The 17,413-nt window shown below is 45.5% G+C and overlaps 1 protein-coding gene across 1 annotated transcript in view; it reads left to right on the forward strand.

Moving 5' to 3' along the window:
- The first annotated feature begins 1,374 nt into the window (after positions 1–1,374).
- Positions 1,375–17,413, forward strand: part of LOC118079413 (zinc finger protein with KRAB and SCAN domains 7-like) — a 45,738-nt gene continuing 29,699 nt past the window's right edge. The window contains exons 1-6 of the mRNA XM_060281080.1: positions 1,375–1,532; positions 7,225–7,729; positions 7,930–8,011; positions 8,271–8,353; positions 8,482–8,608; positions 14,291–15,771. Coding sequence (XP_060137063.1) covers positions 7,316–7,729; positions 7,930–8,011; positions 8,271–8,353; positions 8,482–8,608; positions 14,291–15,771 — 2,187 coding nt within the window. The 5' untranslated portion in view covers positions 1,375–1,532; positions 7,225–7,315. The remainder of the gene's footprint in view (positions 1,533–7,224; positions 7,730–7,929; positions 8,012–8,270; positions 8,354–8,481; positions 8,609–14,290; positions 15,772–17,413) is intronic.

The raw sequence follows: 17,413 nt of genomic DNA on the forward strand, positions 1-17,413 counted from the left end.
GATAAATTTTAATAGGGAGAAATGTAAAGTACTATACTTGGGCAAAAAAAATTGAAAGGCACAAATACAGGATGGGTGACACCTGGCTTGAGAGCAGTACATGTGAAAAGGATCTAGGAGTCTTGGTAGATCACAAACTTGACATGAGTCAACAGTGTGATGCAGCAGCTAAAAAAGCCGTTGCAATTCTGGGCTGCACCAATAGGAGTATAGCATCTAGATCTAGGGAAGTAATAGTACCACTGTATTCTGCTCTGGTCAGACCTCACCTGGAGTACTGTGTCCAGTTCTGGGCACCACAGTTCAAGGATACTGACAAGCTGGAATGTGTCCAGAGGAGGGCAACCAAAATGGTCAAAGGCCTGGAAACAATGCCTTATGAGGAACGGCTTAGGGAGCTGGGCATGTTTAGCCTGGAGAAGAGAAGGTTAAGGGGTGATATGAAAGCCATGTTCAAATATATGAAAGGATGTCATATAGAGGAGGGAGAAAGGTTGTTTTCTGCTGCTCCAGAGAAGTGGACACGGAGCAATGGATCCAAACTACAAGAAAGAAGATTCCACCTAAACATTAGGAAGAACTTCATGACAGTAAGAGCTGTTCGACAGTGGAATTTGCTGCCAAGGAGTGTGGTGGAGTCTCCTTCTTTGGAGGTCTTTAAGCAGAGGCTTGGCAGGCATATGTCAAGAATGCTTTGATGGTGTTTCCTGCTTGGCAGGGGGTTGGACTGGATGGCCCTCGTGGTCTCTTCCAACTCTATGATTCTATGAAAACTCCAACAGAACAGAGCTAGGCATCTTGCTTCTTACTCCATCGAGAACCAGAAGCGAAAGAAAAAGAGTACAATAACATCACATGGTAGAAAGGAGATAAAACACATACTTCCTTCCTTTCTCACGCTGAACACAGACACTCGCATGACGAAAACAAATCATACTACTCCTGCTGGAGCAGCTTGGGGAACAATTATCCTAACATGGTGATCTAGGAGTTGGAGTTTCAGGCTCTGAGGATTCCCCCCCCCCCTTTCAACTCGCCGCGGGGAAGGGCGATCCATGAACCTCCATGCATCACCTCCACGTGGGATCTGGTTCGTTCTTGTTGGGTTTTGGCTCGCAGCCAATCGGAAGACTAGAAGGATGGGGATGAAAGAAGATGCAGCCCAAGGATGGGGGCACGCCTCCCCTGCAAGCTTTCCCTGCTGTTTCAGGCCAAAGGAGAGACCAGCTCAGATCCCTCAAAATACAGCATCTCTGGATGTGCGCAATGCGTGGGGCTCCTCCTGGGCACCTGCTTTTGCGAGAGAGCGCCGAGAGGGAAGGGCGAGCTTGGGGCGCTTGGCTCTGCCAGGGTTACACGGAACGTAACCGGATTCCTAGAGAGGACAGAAAGAAAGGTGGGGGTGGGACCAGGTCCTCCCGATCTAAAGCCCCTCCCACCCTCCCAAGCCGCTTCCTGCAAGCGGGGGCGGGCGGGGGTGTTTTGTCTGCCTCCGTTCAAAGCGTTGCTTCGGTGTCTCCTCCTGCAGTCTGGTGAGTCTCCTCTCTTTCCTCCCTTTGGCTGGATGGGGGAGAAAGAGGGTCCGAGGGCTGCAGGCAAAGATGCATGGGGCCCCCCAAAATCAGCCAGTGTGGAGGGTCCTGCACCCCCTCCTTGCTCCCTGCAAAGCCAGGAAACGGGCGATTTTGCAGGAGGTCTCCGATTCTGTTCTTCCTTTGTAACAATGGGATGCTCAGCGCTTTGTGGAGAAAAGAATGGCAAGCAAATAAACGGCGTTTAGATTTATGCAGCAGTCACATTTGTTAATAGAAGTTGTAGCCAGACGGAAACATTCAGAAATAAGATATGCGCCAAAAATAAAGGCGTTTTGTCTCTTTCCTGCCCAAGCGCTGCCTCGGAGGCCCCATCTGAGATCTGGCGAGACTCCTCTCTCTTCCCCGTTAGGGCCTTGGGTTGTCTGCGGGGAGGAAAGGGCCTCTTCCCTTGTCACTGGTACTTCACAAAAATAGCATATTAAGTTTATGGGAATATCTACAATACATGCTCCATTATTAGTGGTGAGACAGTGTCTGAGTTCTTGGTTCGTGATTGTTTTTGTTGTTTAGTCGTTTAGTCAGGTCCAACGCATCATGACCCCATGGACCAGGTTCATGATTAGGTTTAAGCAAAAGCAGAAAAAGGGCCAACAGGCTTTCCCCACCACCATTCATCACACAAGGGTCTTCTCCAGACTCCTGACTGACCCATGAGTGCCCGTTCAGACATGCAGCCTCTCAAGTTGCATCAATAGGAGTATAGCATCTAGATCAAGGGAAGTAATAGTACAACTGTATTCTGCTCTGGTCAGACCTCACCTGGAGTAGTGTGTCCAGTTCTGGGCACCACAGTTCAAGAAGGATACTGACAAGCTGGAACGTGTCCAGAAGAGGGCAACCAAAATGGTCAAAGGCCTGGAAATCATAGAATCATAGAGTTGGAAGAGACCACAAGGGCCATCCAGTCCAACCCCCTGCCAAGCAGGAAACACCATCAAAGCATTTTTGACATATGGCTGTCAAGCCTCTGCTTAAAGACCTCCAAAGAAGGAGACTCCACCACACTCCTTGGTAGCAAATTCCACTGCTGAACAGCTCTTACTGTCAGGAAGTTCTTCCTAATGTTTAGGTGGAATCTTCTTTCTTGAAGTTTGAATCCATTGCTCCGTGTCCGCTTCTCTGGAGCAGCAGAAAACAACCCTCCTCTATATGACATCCTTTTATATATTTGAACATGGCTATCATATCACCCCTTAACCTTCTCTTCTCCAGGCTAAACATACCCAGCTCCCTAAGCCGTTCCTCATAAGGCATCGTTTCCAGGCCTTTGACCATTTTGGTTGCCCTCTTCTGGACACGTTCCAGCTTGTCAGTATCCTTCTTGAACTGTGGTGCCCAGAACTGGACACAGTACTCCAGGTGAGGTCTGACCAGAGCAGAATACAGTGGTACTATTACTTCCCTAGATCTAGATGCTATACTCCTATTGATGCAGCCCAGAATTGCATTGGCTTTTTTAGCTGCTGCATCACACTGCTGACTCATGTCAAGTTTGTGGTCTACCAAGACTCCTAGATCCTTTTCACATGTACTGCTCTCAAGCCAGGTGTCACCCATCCTGTATTTGTGCTTTTCATTTTTTTTTGCCCAAGTGTAGTACCTTACATTTCTCCTTGTTAAAATTCATCTTGTTTGCTTTGGCCCAGTTGTCTAATCTGTTAAGGTCATTTTGAAGTGTGATCCTGTCCTCTGGGGTATTAGCCACTGCTCCCAATTTGGTGTCATCTGCAAACTTGCTCAGGATGCCCTCAAGCCCATCATCCAAGTCATTGATAAAGATGTTGAATAAGACTGGGCCCAAGACAGAACCCTGTGGCACCCCACTAGTCACTACTCTCCAGGATGAGGAGGAGCCATTGATGAGCACGCTTTGGGTTCGGTCAGTCAGCCAGTTACAAATCTACTGAATGGTAGCATTGTCTAGCCCGCATTTTACCAGCTTCTTTACAATAATATCATGGGGCACCTTGTCAAAGGCCTTGCTGAAATCAAGATACGCTACATCCACAGCGTTCCCTTCATCTAACAGGCTTGTAATTTTGTCAAAAAATGAGATCAGATTAGTCTGACATGATTTATTTTTCAGAAACCCATGCTGACTTTTAGTGATCACAGAGTTTCTTTCTAGGTGCTCACAGACTGTTTGCTTGATGATCTGCTCTAGAATCTTTCCTGGTATTGATGTCAGGCTTACTGGGCGGTAATTGTTTGGGTCCTCTCTTTCCCCCTTTTTGAAAATAGGGACAACATTTGCCCTCCTCCAGTCTGCTGGAACTTCACCTGTTTTCCAGGAATTATCAAAGATTATTACCAGTGGTTCTGAAATCACCTCTGCCAGTTCTTTTAATACTCTTGGATGTAGTTCATCTGGCCCTGGAGACTTGAATACATCTAAACTAGCCAAGTATTCTTGTACTACCTCCTTACTTGTTCTGGGCTGTGTTTCCCCTGCTGAATCATCTGCTCCATATTCTTCAGGTTGGGCATTGTTTTCTTTTTTGGAGAAGACTGAGGCAAAGAAGGCATTGAGGAGTTCTGCCCTTTCTCTGTCCCCTGTTTGCATTTCACCATCTTCTCCTCTAAGTGACCCCACTGTTTCCTTGTTCTTCCTTTTGCTATGGACATACCCATAAAAGCCCTTTTTGTTGCTTTTAACCTCTCTGGTGAGCCTGAGTTCATTCTGTGCTTTAGCTTTTCTGACTTTGTCTCTACACATGCTGGCTATATGTTTGAATTCCTCTCTGGTGATTTCCCCCCTTTTCCATTTTTTTGTACATATCCCTTTTAAATCTTAACTCAGTTAAAAGTTTTCTAGATAGCCACCCTGGCTTCTTTATGCACCTTCCATGTTTCCGTCTCATTGGTATTGCCTGAAGTTGTGCTTTTAATATCTCTCTTTTAACAAACTCCCAACCATCGTGAACTCCCTTCCCTTTTAGTATTTCTGTCCATGGGATCTCACCCAGCGTTTCCCTAAGTTTTCTGAAGTCGGCTTTCTTAAAGTTTAGGATTTGAGTCTTAGTATGCTTGGTTGCTCCTTTCCGCTGAACAATAAACTCCAGAAGAGCATGATCACTCCCACCTAATGATCCTGCCACATCTACCCCACTAACCAGGTCATCACTATTGGTTAGGACCAGATCTAAAATGGCTGATCCTCTTGTTGCTTCTCCCACTTTCTGGACAATGAAATTGTCTGCAAGGCCAGTGAGGAATCTGTTCGACCTTATGCTCTTGGCTGAGTTTGACATCCAACAAATATCAGGATAGTTGAAATCCCCCATTACTACTATCTCACCTCCTTTTGAATGCCTGGTCATCTGTTCCAGGAAGGCTTCATCTGCGTCCTCAGTTTGGCTTGGGGGTCTATAGTAAACTCCCACATTGAGATCACTGTTATTTTTCTCTCCCTTAATTTTGACCCAGATACTCTCAACTTGGCTTTGAAGTTTTAAATCCTGGATCTCTTCACAGGTATACACATCCCTGACATATAACACTACTCCTCCTCCTCTCCTGTTTGGTCTATTTCTCTGAAATAGATTGTATCCCTCTATTTGTACATTCCAATCATGAGACTCATCCCACCAGGTTTCAGTAATGCCTATTATGTCATATTTAGTTTGCTGTACCAAGAGCTCAAGTTCATCTTGTTTATTTCCCATGCTCTGTGCATTAGTATACAGACATTGAAGACCATTTATCATTCCCCCATGCCTCTTATTTAAGGATATTTTCCTTCCACCACTAGGTCTGCGTGCTTTTTGCTCCATTTGGTCCTTGACATTTGGATGAACATCTTCAGAACTTGATAGACTCCTACCTTCAGGACCACTGTCTCCCTCCCCCATATGTCAGTTTAAAGCCCTCCTGATGAGGTTTTTGAGTTTCATGGCAAAAACATTCCTCCCATCTTTTGTGAGGTGCAGCCCATCACCTGCCAGAAGTCCATCTTCAAGAAACTGCAGACCGTGATATAAGAATCCAAACCGTTCCTGTTTGCACCATTTGCGAAGCCAGTTGTTCACTTCCCCTATTTTTCTCTCTCTCCCTGGGCCATGTCGTTCAACTGGGAGGACAGATGAGATGACAATTTGTGCATTTAATTGCTTCACCTTCCTGCCCAGAGCCTCATAATCACTTTTGATCTTCTGTAGGCTATGGCTTGATGCCTTATGAGGAACGGCTTAGGGAGCTGGGTATGTTTAGCCTGGAGAAGAGAAGGTTGAGGGGTGATATGATAGCCATGTTCAAATATATGAAAGGATGTCATATGGAGGAGGGAGAAAGATTGTTTTCTGCTGCTCCAGAGAAGCGGACACGGAGCAATGGATTCAAACTTCAAGAAAGAAGATTCCACCTAAACATTAGGAAGAACTTCCTGACAGTAAGAGCTGTTCGGCAGTGGAATTTGCTACCAAGGAGTGTGGTGGAGTCTCCTTCTTTGGAGGTCTTTAAGCAGAGGCTTGACAGCCATATGTCAAGAATGCTTTGATGGTGTTTCCTGCTTGGCAGGGGGTTGGACTGGATGGCCCTTGTGGTCTCTTCCAACTCTATGATTCTATGAAGGAGGGGGGGGGACTCAGTCCAGGCAACTCCATCGTCCAGGAAGGACTGAAATTGCTGAGCTCCAACTGGGGCTTGTGATGGACTGATAAATATGAAGTAATGAATGGCCAGAGTTGTGTTGTGTGTGGGGGGGAAAGACAGCCAGCCTGACAGGGAAGATCCATGGAGGCCACCTTGAGCTCCATGGAGAAAATATGGGATAGAAATGCCATTTATAAAGAAAGAGGACCCAGCCAATAATCTGGCCGCCGCATTTTGGACCAGTTTTCTTCAAGGGCAGTTCCACATAGAGGACACTGCAATAATCCCATGTCATCCTGAGCATGGAATACCCTGGCCATGTCATCTCTGTCCCAAGGGGACAGACAAAGTAGCCGGAGCTGGAAAGAGGCACTTTCAATTCCAGTAAGAATGTGAGCCGTTCTTTAATCACTTTTTAATGCTTTCCTTTGGCCCTCAGGGGGTGGCTAGATAGGTATCTGGCCCTCAGAGGAAAGAAAGAGGGATCCCACCCCAGTAGTCTGTCTTGAGAACTTTGCAGATTCCAGGTGGTAGAAAATGAGACAGAAGCAGGAAAGAAATGGGTCCTGAAGTGAGGATGGGACAGAGAGCAACTCTTGAGGACCCCAGGGATGGTTGGTATCCGTCTGTCTCAGGAGATAATGGGAGAGTGTGCCTTTGAGGGCGAGGTCAAACTGCGCCAGCTGTGGCTCCAGAGGCTGTAGTCTAATGTCAAAATTACACTCGTAGAAAAGACTCATTTGTCAGTCACAGTTCTGACTTCATTCTTTGACTGAAATCACTGAAAGGCAGGAGCAACCGGGCAGATTCATTCAACAGAAATTCCCTATGTTTCCTGCACATTTTGCATAGTAACCTTCCTTCTAGTAGGTCTAGAAGCTGGCTTCTCCTTTTCCTTTTTTGAAAAGAAAGTTCAGAGTCGGGGCTGTAGTGCAGTCCAGCACTGGTTCCTACCAAGATTGACCCATGCTTTCTCAGAAAACCTTTTATTCTCTTGACCGTGTATTTGTTTCATAACAGAACAATATTTGCTTTGTAGGATTTGCAAGCGCCTCTACTTAGGACAGGCGGTCCTGGGCAGAAGAACAAGGGCTTCCTTCTGACCTCTTGGAGCCTTCCTGGGGGCCCAGATGGATGAGCAAGACTCAGCTGGCCCTGAAGCAGGAAGAGGCCATGCCATCAAAACTGGAAGCAGTGAGGGATTCTGGGAAAGCCCCATGCTGAAGATTCTGAGTGAGGAGGACACCATCAGCTCAGATATGCAGAGCCAGCAGTTCAGACAGTTCTGCTACCAGGAGACCAAAGGACCTCGAGAGGTTTGCAGCCGACTCCACCACCTTGACCATCAGTGGCTAAAGCCAGAAAGGCACACGAAAGCTGAGATGGTGGACCTGGTGGTCTTGGAGCAGTTCCTGGCTGTTCTTCCACAGGAGTTGGAGAACTGGGTGAGGGAATGTGGAGCAGAGACCAGTTCCCAGGCGGTGGCCCTGGCTGAAGGATTCCTTCTGAGTCAGGCAGAGAAGAGGAAGCAGGCAGAGCAGCAGGTGAGAGAGACTTTCCTCTGGATACTCTCCAGGGGCTCTGAACATGAGAGAGAGTATCCCAAAATTCTCTCTTAATCCCCCAATCTTTTTTGTAAAGCACCCAAGGAATGATATCTGATGCTCCTAAAGCTTTTGACTCTCCTATTCCTTTTCTAATCTTTCTCTTCATTCTCTGTTTTCAACCCCTGTTGCTCTTTCAGGAAACGATTATGTTTGCAGAAATGGGCCTGGATTCCTCTGAGGCAGAGAGGACTCTATTGGACACCAAAAAGAGGCCACTGGGTAAGGAGGAAGGAGGTTTTTTCCATTTCGTCACATTCTATAGATTTGGCAACTAATCTGTGGGTTGTTTTTTTTTTTCATCTTTTGAGGGCAGATGCTTGAGGCCAAGATCTCAAATGAGGGACATGTATTTTTACTTTGCTAAAATACAAATGTTAAAAGGCACTCAGAAGGTGAGACTTTTTCTGAGTTAGAGATGCACTGCTTCACCTCTGAGAAAAGCATGTTAATGGCCTGCCACCTCCCTTGTCTCTTACAGGTGACAGAATGATGCCAGGAAGACCTCTTCATCCATCTTTGCATGGAGGCAGTGGAGAAACAGCAGATCTGGAACCAGATCAGGTAGGGAGAAGGAGCATTGCAGGCAAAGAGGCTGTGAGATGTGGCAGCCAGGCAGAAAACAACAGAGCAATGTGTAGTAAATAATCTGTATGTTGTCTAAGAAGGGGACCTTTCTCTTTTTATTTTAGGGTCCAGTGTGCTTTGAAGATGTAGCTGTTCATTTCACAGACGAGGAGTGGGCGTTGCTGGATCCTGACCAGAGAGCTCTGCATAAGGAAGTCATGGAGGAGAATCATTGGATCACAGAGTTTCTTAGTAAGGCTACCTTTTGGATTACATATCTCTTTTGAAATTCATTATGGATCTCTACAAGATGAACTTCAAGTATTTTCATGGAATTAAACAACAACACCCACAGCATATGGGGTTCCTAAGAGTTTTTTTCTGCACTGATCCAGTAAAACGCTTGTGCTGCACAGACCAGAAACAGTTCTCTTTGCAGAGCATTAATCAAGCACAGCGGCTGGATTATTGTTGTGGTAAAAAACCTTGTAGCTTTGCCAGAAACGACCCACGGAAGCCCAACTTTCGAAGACAGTTTTATTGCAGACAGATAACAGAAACACATCCAGAGCTTTCAGACATGACTGCTCCACACCCCACAGGCAAACAAAACAAATGCTCTATATCAGGGGTGTCAAACTCAAATTCATCGGGGGCCGCACCAGCAGTTTGGTCACCCTCAAAGGGCCAGTTATATCTGTAGGACTATGTGTCCACTCTTTATTATCATAAATTATTGTCACTGCATTCAATTATTACTGTTTTTTTTGCAATAATGTAAGTAATAACTAGCTCTGAAAGCAGAAACATAGTCAGAATAATGGCAAGTAGATATTCAAATGTACAATTATTGTACAATTTATTGAAAAATGATTTTTGGTAACTGCACTGGGTGGTGGAGGCTCGCTAGGGTTTCATGCAGGAGCTTTGCAGAGCTACTGGTACCTGGAGATGCTGGGGTCCTTCTGCATGCAGGACAGATGTTCTGCCAGTGAGCCACCACCCTTCACCAAAGGGACTGGCTGAGGTTGACTCACTGGAACTGCTCTCCTGGTTCCAGGGTTTAAGGGCCAGAAGTATAAAGCAGCATCCTATGTTTCTGAGGAGAGGGAGGGGAGGGGAGGGAGGAAGGAAGGAAGGAAGGAAAGAGGGAGTGGGAGGGAGAGAGGAAGGAAGGAAAGAGGGGAGAGAAAGAAGAGTAGGAAAGAAGGAAGGGAATAAAGAAGGAAAGAAAAAGAAAGAGGGAGAGAAGGCGGAAAGGGAGAAAGAAGGAAGGAAGTAGAGAGGGAAAGAAAGAATAAGAATGAGGGAGAGGAAGAAAGATGGGAAGGACGGAAGGAAGGAAGGAAGGAAGGAAGGAAGGAAGGAAGGAAGGAAAGAGGGAGCAGGAGGGAGAGGAAGGAAAGAGGGGAGAGAAAGAAGAGTAGGAAAGAAGGAAGGGAATAAAGAAGGAAAGAAAAAGAAAGAGGGAGAGAAGACAGAGATAAAGAAGGAAGGAAGGAGAGGGAAAGAAAGAATAAGAACGAGAGAGAGGAAGAAAGAAAGGAAAGGGGGGGGTCGCCGCCTTGATTCAGTGCCAGAAAAGAGTGCGAAGGGACCCAGGGGCAAAAAGCATTTCCCGTGCAGTGTGAGGCAGCGGGTGTCCATTTTAGGAGACGTGCGTAAAGCCTCAGAGTTGCACGTTCATGAGGCTGAGCCGCTGCTGAGCTCATGTTCATGAGGCTGAGCCGCGGCAGGAGGAGGAGGAGGTGAGGCAGGAGGAGGAGGAGGCTTGCCGGGTCGGTGCCCGGCAGCGCCGTACGGAGAGTCCCGAGCCTCTGGGACGCAGCAGTGCTCTGTAGCACTTTGAATCCTCCTCCACGCGGCGCTGCTGGGTGCTTTGTCTGTGCTTCAGCAGCAGCAGCAGCCGTTTCCAGGCACCGAGCCGTGGCAAGAGGAGGAGGATTCAAAGTGCTACAGAGCACTGCTGCGTCCCAGAGGCTCGGGACTCTCCGTGCAGCGCTGCTAGGCACCGACCCGGCAAGCTGTCTCCTCCTTCTCCTGCTGTGGCTCAGGGAGCTCCACGCAGCGCTGCTCCGGCCGCCTTTCTACCCCCCCCAGGCCCCAGCTGTTTGTCGGCGCTTTGTCGACGCAGCGCTTCAGCAGCAAGGTCCCGCGCTGCTGGGGCCCGCTGGCTGGGGCGCTCGGCGGGCCACATGACGAGCTCTGGCGGGCCGGATTTGGCCCCCGGGCCTTGTGTTTGACACCCGTGCTCTATATATACTGAGCATCCTAACAACTTAACGACTTAACAACTTAAATCATGTGACCTTGCTACTTTGCCAGTGTCTTAGGTTTAGAGCCCTAACACCCCCTCTTGCTGGCAAAAAAAGAAACAGTTATACAAAATTATTTCAGACCCATTTCTTCACAAAATTCTTCATGACGCTGAAACCCAAGCGGTTTTGTAAATCCATCAGCTAAATTTTCATGACTGGGACAGTAACTTAATTTCTGCTCTCACTGTTTGACAAACATTTTGAAAGCGGATATCCAAATGTTTTGTACGACCTTTAAACTGACCATTTTGTGCTAACTTAAGACATGATTGATTCTCACCCCATATAGTGATGGAAAACACACCAAGCTCCTTCATAGAATTCAACTCTTTCTACATGGCCTCACACCATCTACTGACCTCCTCCTGGGGTAATTGCTCAACCTCCTCAAAACTTTCAGGTTCACCATTCGCCAATCCTACCCAAACACTAATGGCTTGATACCTTTCTGGAGGTTTTCCTTTGTTGGTATGCTTGGAACGCCTTGGCAGCTCCTGCAATGCTCCATCAGTTGCCCCCTCTGACCCAGAATCACTGGTCGTCACCTGTTTGTCACTAGCAGTTGAGGGACTTTCTGATTCTGACTTTATACGTCTCCCTTGCTGTACAGGTGAACCTACTGGGCTAAATAATTCTGACTTTTCAAACTTGTGTGAACTAGAAGGTTTCTCACCCTCGTCCTAATACTCAGATTCCTCAGCCTGTTCTAGAACTGATTCTTGCCATGGGGCCTGTGTCTGATCTTTTTCATTTGACACATCAAATAGTATGTCAGGATTTCCATTGGTTATATTCCAACCATCTTGTTCGCAAAATTCAGCACTTCTGCTGATTGTGATTTTTGTTTGATTACCTTCTACATTTACAAATCTCCAACCTTTTGTGTTTGCTTGATAACCACAGAAAATCATTTCTTTAGATCTGGGATCACCTTTCTTGCATTGTGCCCTAGGCACCAGCACATAAGCACCTCATCCAAAAACTCTTAGATGGTCAATTTTTGTTCCCCCCCAAATAACATGAAATAAGGAGTGTTGCCTACTGTGCTGTTGTATGCTCTATTAAAGGAATATTTCGCATACAGTGCAGCCTCTGCCCCAAAACGCTGTGGTAGTCCAGAATCAAACAGCAAAGCAGCAATGGCTTCTTGCAATGTTCGGAATTTTCTTTCTTTTCTCCTGTGGTGAATAAGGATTGGTAAGTCTATGGACTATACCCTTCCTTTTTAACCATGTCGCTAGTGTGTGGTTCACAAACTCTCCACCACGATCTGATTGTATCTTATGCACCCTAGTGTCAAATTTACACTCCACTTCTTCAATCCAATCCATCAGAATTGATGCTGCTTGTGATTTTTCTTTCAAAAAGAAAACCCAACTGGCCCTTGAAAAACCATCCACCAAAATTTGCATAAATCGTGCACCTCCAAGCCATGTCATGATGTTCCCCAGGCCACCATCTGCTCATGGACCTATCCCCCAGTCCCTTCGCCTGAGGGCAAACTGGGCTCCATAGGAACAGACCAAGTGCGCCTGGGGTTTTACACGGGAGGAACCGCTCCAGCCTGTGGGTAACTTGCTGCCACCAGGGTTCCTTTCCAGGTAACCCACAAATATCACTAGCCGGTAGTATGATCAAGTGGTTCGGACTTGGATTTAGCCCTGGTGTCAGGAGTAAGGAAAACCATCAGCAAAATGCCTTTAACTATTTATTAAAGTAAAAGTTTAAACAACCAAATAGAGCAGATATAAGCAAAAACAAGCAATTCTCAGAAAAGGAAGGTTACAGAATAAAACAACAAAACTTACTAACTAGCAGGTATATGCATAGAAGGTATCAGCCAACCTGGGTGCGTAGTCTCCATCCGGCAGAACGCAGCCACAGACAAGATATTCACATCTTTAGGCAAATGCCCAAAGAGCAGCCTCAAGCGACTTGACTGGCATGGGGCCACACACATCTGTGTGCACAAGCTCAAAGGGTTTCTTGCTTACTCTATGAGATCTAGGGTAGTTACATGTCTTAACCTTAGCGTGTTTACAAGCACAACAATCCAAAAAATGCGAACAGGGTTTAAGGTTACACCCCTCAGCTAAATCTGGCATCTTGCTTACATACTTAAAGCATATATGAGCTAACCTTCTGTGTAGTAGATGTGCACAACCTGTATGAGGAGCCTTATTTGCACATTTAGCTTGTGCTTCACCTGTTGAACAGCTGCCTGCTGCCAACTTCGCTTCATCCAAAACAAAAAGCCCTTCCTCACAGGGAACTTTAACCAACTCCTTTCCCTGTTTTGAAATAGTGCACACATCTTTTTCAAACTCAACCTTCAAACCACTTTTTACCATGCATGACACACTCAAAAGTCCATTCTTCATTCCTGGAAGAACAAAAACAGGAAGGTTAGTTTGCAAACAATTAACATAAATGGTGCCTTTAAGGTTCATTTCTCGTTTGCTATTGTCTGCTATAGCCACAGTTTTTTCAACTGGTAAGGTCTTGCAGTTCCTAAGACTGCCACAAGATGTCGCCGGGACTAAACTGTGAGTAGCCCCACTGTCAATTACCCATTTCAAGGTTTGTAGGTTCCTTTTAGGGCTCTGTTGCGCTGCCATTGCAAACAGTCCCTTATCAGCACCTTCTCCCCCTCTGGGTCGTTGACTCTTGTAGTTCTCACGTCCTTCCTCGGTAGCTCTTGAAACTGGCCTTGGGCTGCTGAAATTCCTGTTGCTTTTCTGGGCAATTTGCTATTAGATGAAATCTGCTGCCACATCGAAAACACGACTTGCTGGCCATAGCAGACACTTGTGAGACTTCCTTACAGCTCTTCCTGCCAGTTCCCTACACTGGGAATTATCAGAACATCCTACACTCGGGGCATTTGGATTATCAATACGCTTTCGATGATGTTGATACTCTTGCTCACACAATCTACCAGTCACATAATTCATATTCAGCTGGTCCTCTGGCAAAACTTGCAGAGTTAGAACTAAGTTTTCAAACCCTGCATGCAGGCTGCTATGCAGAGTATGAACTTTGACATTTTCAGGAAAAATCACGTCTAGAGACGACAACCGGTTGAAGTAGTCAGTGAACCATGAATGGAGAGTTATCTACTGTTTTGCCTGTGAATATTCTTCCTCCAGTTTTGCATTTTAAAATCATTATCTGGCTGGTCTGAACTGCTAAGGTTTTGAAATTCAGGCTTCAGAGAGGTTCGGGAAGTTGAAGTAGCTTCTGTCAGTTTTTGATTCACCAAAGAGATGACTGATGTTGGAATCATAGACTCATAGAATCTTAGAGGCACAGGGGCAAGACCTACCGAGAAGTGTTGCTGTGATCATGAAGCCTGACACTATTGAGCAGCCTGTTTATTCCCATAAAGAGTTAACTTCACTTATTCCGTATGATTTATTGCTGCTCCACTCCTGACACTCAGGTTCCCATAAATATGTTCATTAATGCCTCTCACAAAAGTCATGAAGCTTGTAGTAAGACCTTACATTTAATACCCTTCAGCTCTTCCACTGTCCCAAGCATTAATTAGCATTGTTCAATAATTGAGGGCTGCCTTCCTTCCTAAAGCTGTGATCCATTTTTCTCTTTGTTACAGATGGTGATGTTTCGGAAATGAAGAACAAGGGAGACCATGACAAAATCTACACAATGGAGAAGCGATATAAGTATTTGGAGTGTATAGAGAACTTCAGTCAGAGCTCCCATTCCACTCCCCTCCAAAGAAATCTCTTTGGGAAGAAATCCTATCAGTGCTTGGAATGTGGGAAGAGCTTCAATCGGAAGGATAGTCTCACTCTTCATCAAAGAATTCATACAAAGGAAAAACCATATCAGTGCTTGGAATGTGGAAGGAGCTTCAGTCAGAGCACAGGTCTCAGGTCCCATCAAAGAATTCATACTGGAGAGAAACCATATCAGTGTTTGGAATGTGGAAAGAGGTTCAGTCAGAGGGTCCATCTCACATCCCATCAAACAACTCATACGGCAGAAAAGGCATTTCACTGTTTGGAATGTGGAAAGAGCTTCACCCGGAAGGAAAATCTGACTTTCCATCATAGAATTCATACAGGGGAGAAACCGTATCAGTGTTTGGAATGTGGAAGGAGCTTCAGCTGGAAGACTAGTCTGACTTTACATCAAAGAACTCATACAGGGGAGAAACCATATCAGTGCTTAGAATGTGGAAAGAGCTTCACTCAGAAGGAAATTCTCACTTCCCATCAAAGAACTCATAAAGGGGAGAAACCATATCAATGCTTGGAATGTGGGAAAAGCTTCAGTCGGAAATCTTATCTCAGTTCCCATCAAATAACTCACCGTGATGAGAAACCATACAAGTGCTTTGAATGTGGAAAGAGCTTCACTCAGGGTGTCAACCTTAAAGCACATCAAATAATTCATACAGGAGAGACGCCGTTTCAGTGCTTGGAATGTGGGAAGAGCTTCACCAAGAAATTAAATCTCACTTTCCATCAAAGAATTCATACAGGGGAGAAGCCATTTCAGTGCTTGGAATGTGGGAAGAGATTCAGTCAGAGAGCTGGTCTTATGTCCCATCAAAGAATCCATACAGGTGAAAAGCCATTTCAGTGCTTGGAATGTGGAAAGAGCTTCAGTCACAGTGCTAGCCTTAAGAACCATCAAAGAGTTCATACAGGAGAGAAGCCATTTCAGTGCATGGAATGTGGAAAGAGCTTCACCATTAAATTATCCCTCACTTCCCATCAGAGAATTCATACAGGGGAGAAGCCATTTCACTGCTTGGAATGTGGAAAGAGCTTCAGTCGGAACGCACATCTCAATTCCCATAAAAGAACTCATAGCAAGGAGAAACCTTATTCGTGCATGGAATGTGGTAAGAGGTTCACCCAGAAGGGAAGTCTCACTTCCCATGAAAGAACTCATACAGGGGAAAAACCGTATCAGTGCTCTGAATATAAAAAATGGTTCAGTCATAGTGCCAAGCTCTCAGTCCATCGAAGAATTCACACAGGGGACAAAGAATACCAGTGCTCAGAATGTGGAAAGAGCTTCAGTCGGAGTACTGTTCTTAAGGTGCATCAAAGAATACATACAGCCATTTAAAAAGGAAAGGGAAAAGGGAAAAGGTTCACCCATAAAGTAACTCTCACTTCCCATCAAAGAATTAATAAAGGGGAGAAATCATGTAACGGCTTGGAATGTGGAAAGAGCTTTGCCTGGAAGACAAGTCTCACAGCCCATGAAAGAATTCAAACGGAACAAAGCATAACAGTGCCCAGAATGTGGAAGGAGTTTCAGTCAGAGAACCCCACTCACTTCCCATCAAATAATTCATAAAGGGGAGAAACCATTCAGATATTGGAATCCGGAAAGAGCTTCAATCAGTGCGACAATCCCGCTTTCCATCAAAGAATGTCTATGAGGAGAGGCAGAGAAACATAGAATTGTAGAGTCGAAACTCGAAAGGGACTATCAGGGCCATGGCAATGCTGGAATGTCAACAAAAGCATGCATGACAGATAGTCATTCAACCTCTGATGAAGAACCTGCAAGTAAGGAGAGTTCATCATCAGAGTTTTCTTCCTGATGTGTAGCCATTGGTTTGGATCCTGCCCTCTGGAGCAGCAGAAATCAAGCTTGCTCCATCTTCCATGTGGCCCTTGATCATCTTGGTCACCCTTCGCTGCCCATGTTCTATCTTGTCAATATCCTTCTTAAATTCTGGTGCCCAAAACTAGACACAGAACTCTAGCTGGAGGCTGACCAAGTTAGAATAGAGCATGACTATTTCTTCCTTCAATCCAGACACTATGCTTCTTTTCTTGCAACCTAGAATAGGATCAGCTTCTTTTGCTGCTGCTGCATCACACTGCTCAAGAGGAGAAGTGAGCGTGGAAGAATGAAAAGTCTGAGTGGTACATGGGTGTTCTATCCATGGGAAACTGACCACCGCACCAGGTCCCCCAGCTGTCAGGAAGGGAAGGCAGGATCAGCACCGTGGAGAGGATCAGAGGAGTCCGCTTCAAGACCACAGCAAACCAGCAGCAGAGGAAGAACATACAAGTTGTCTTGTGTGAAAATATCTCAAATAAACGCCTCACTATTTTGGAATCTCAACTCTCACGGAATTATTTGAAAGTAACAGGGGCTACCAATTCTCCTCCTCAGGCTCAAGCAATTAAGTTTATGGAGGATTTTTTTTCCAAAGAGCTTTTGACACTTTTGGAAAGTCCAAGCTTTGAAATTACCACCGTCCAAGATTATGCTGGTAATGTGACAGAGAACTGGGACCCCATCCAATATAATGATTCTTCCATTTCTGAAGACAAATTAGAGGGATGAAATCCTGAAGAAAGCTGTGTATCTACCCCCCTGAAATGGGGAGACAGCAAGATAACGATTCCCCCACATTTATCCCCCCCCATATTTCTTTACAGTGTAGAGTCAATACAAAGATTCTAACATCGACTCTAGCAAATAGAATTCAGCAGGTAATAGCCGTTCAAGGGTGACCAGACCGGCTTTATAAAAATGAGACAAAACTGCAGATAATATTAGATTAGTGGTGGATTTTGTAGATCTAAACAAAAATAAAGACCAGTTTGTAATTATATCACTAGATGCTGAAAAGGCTTTTGACAAAATCTGTAAACGTACCTTTTCCCGAAGTCAGACTGATTATACAAGAACTTCTTGACTCTAGATCTATCAAGGAACCTCCCACCCATTTTCTTCT

Source organism: Zootoca vivipara, chromosome 12 (genome assembly GCF_963506605.1).
Source record: "Zootoca vivipara chromosome 12, rZooViv1.1, whole genome shotgun sequence".
NCBI classification, from domain to species: domain Eukaryota; kingdom Metazoa; phylum Chordata; class Lepidosauria; order Squamata; family Lacertidae; genus Zootoca; species Zootoca vivipara.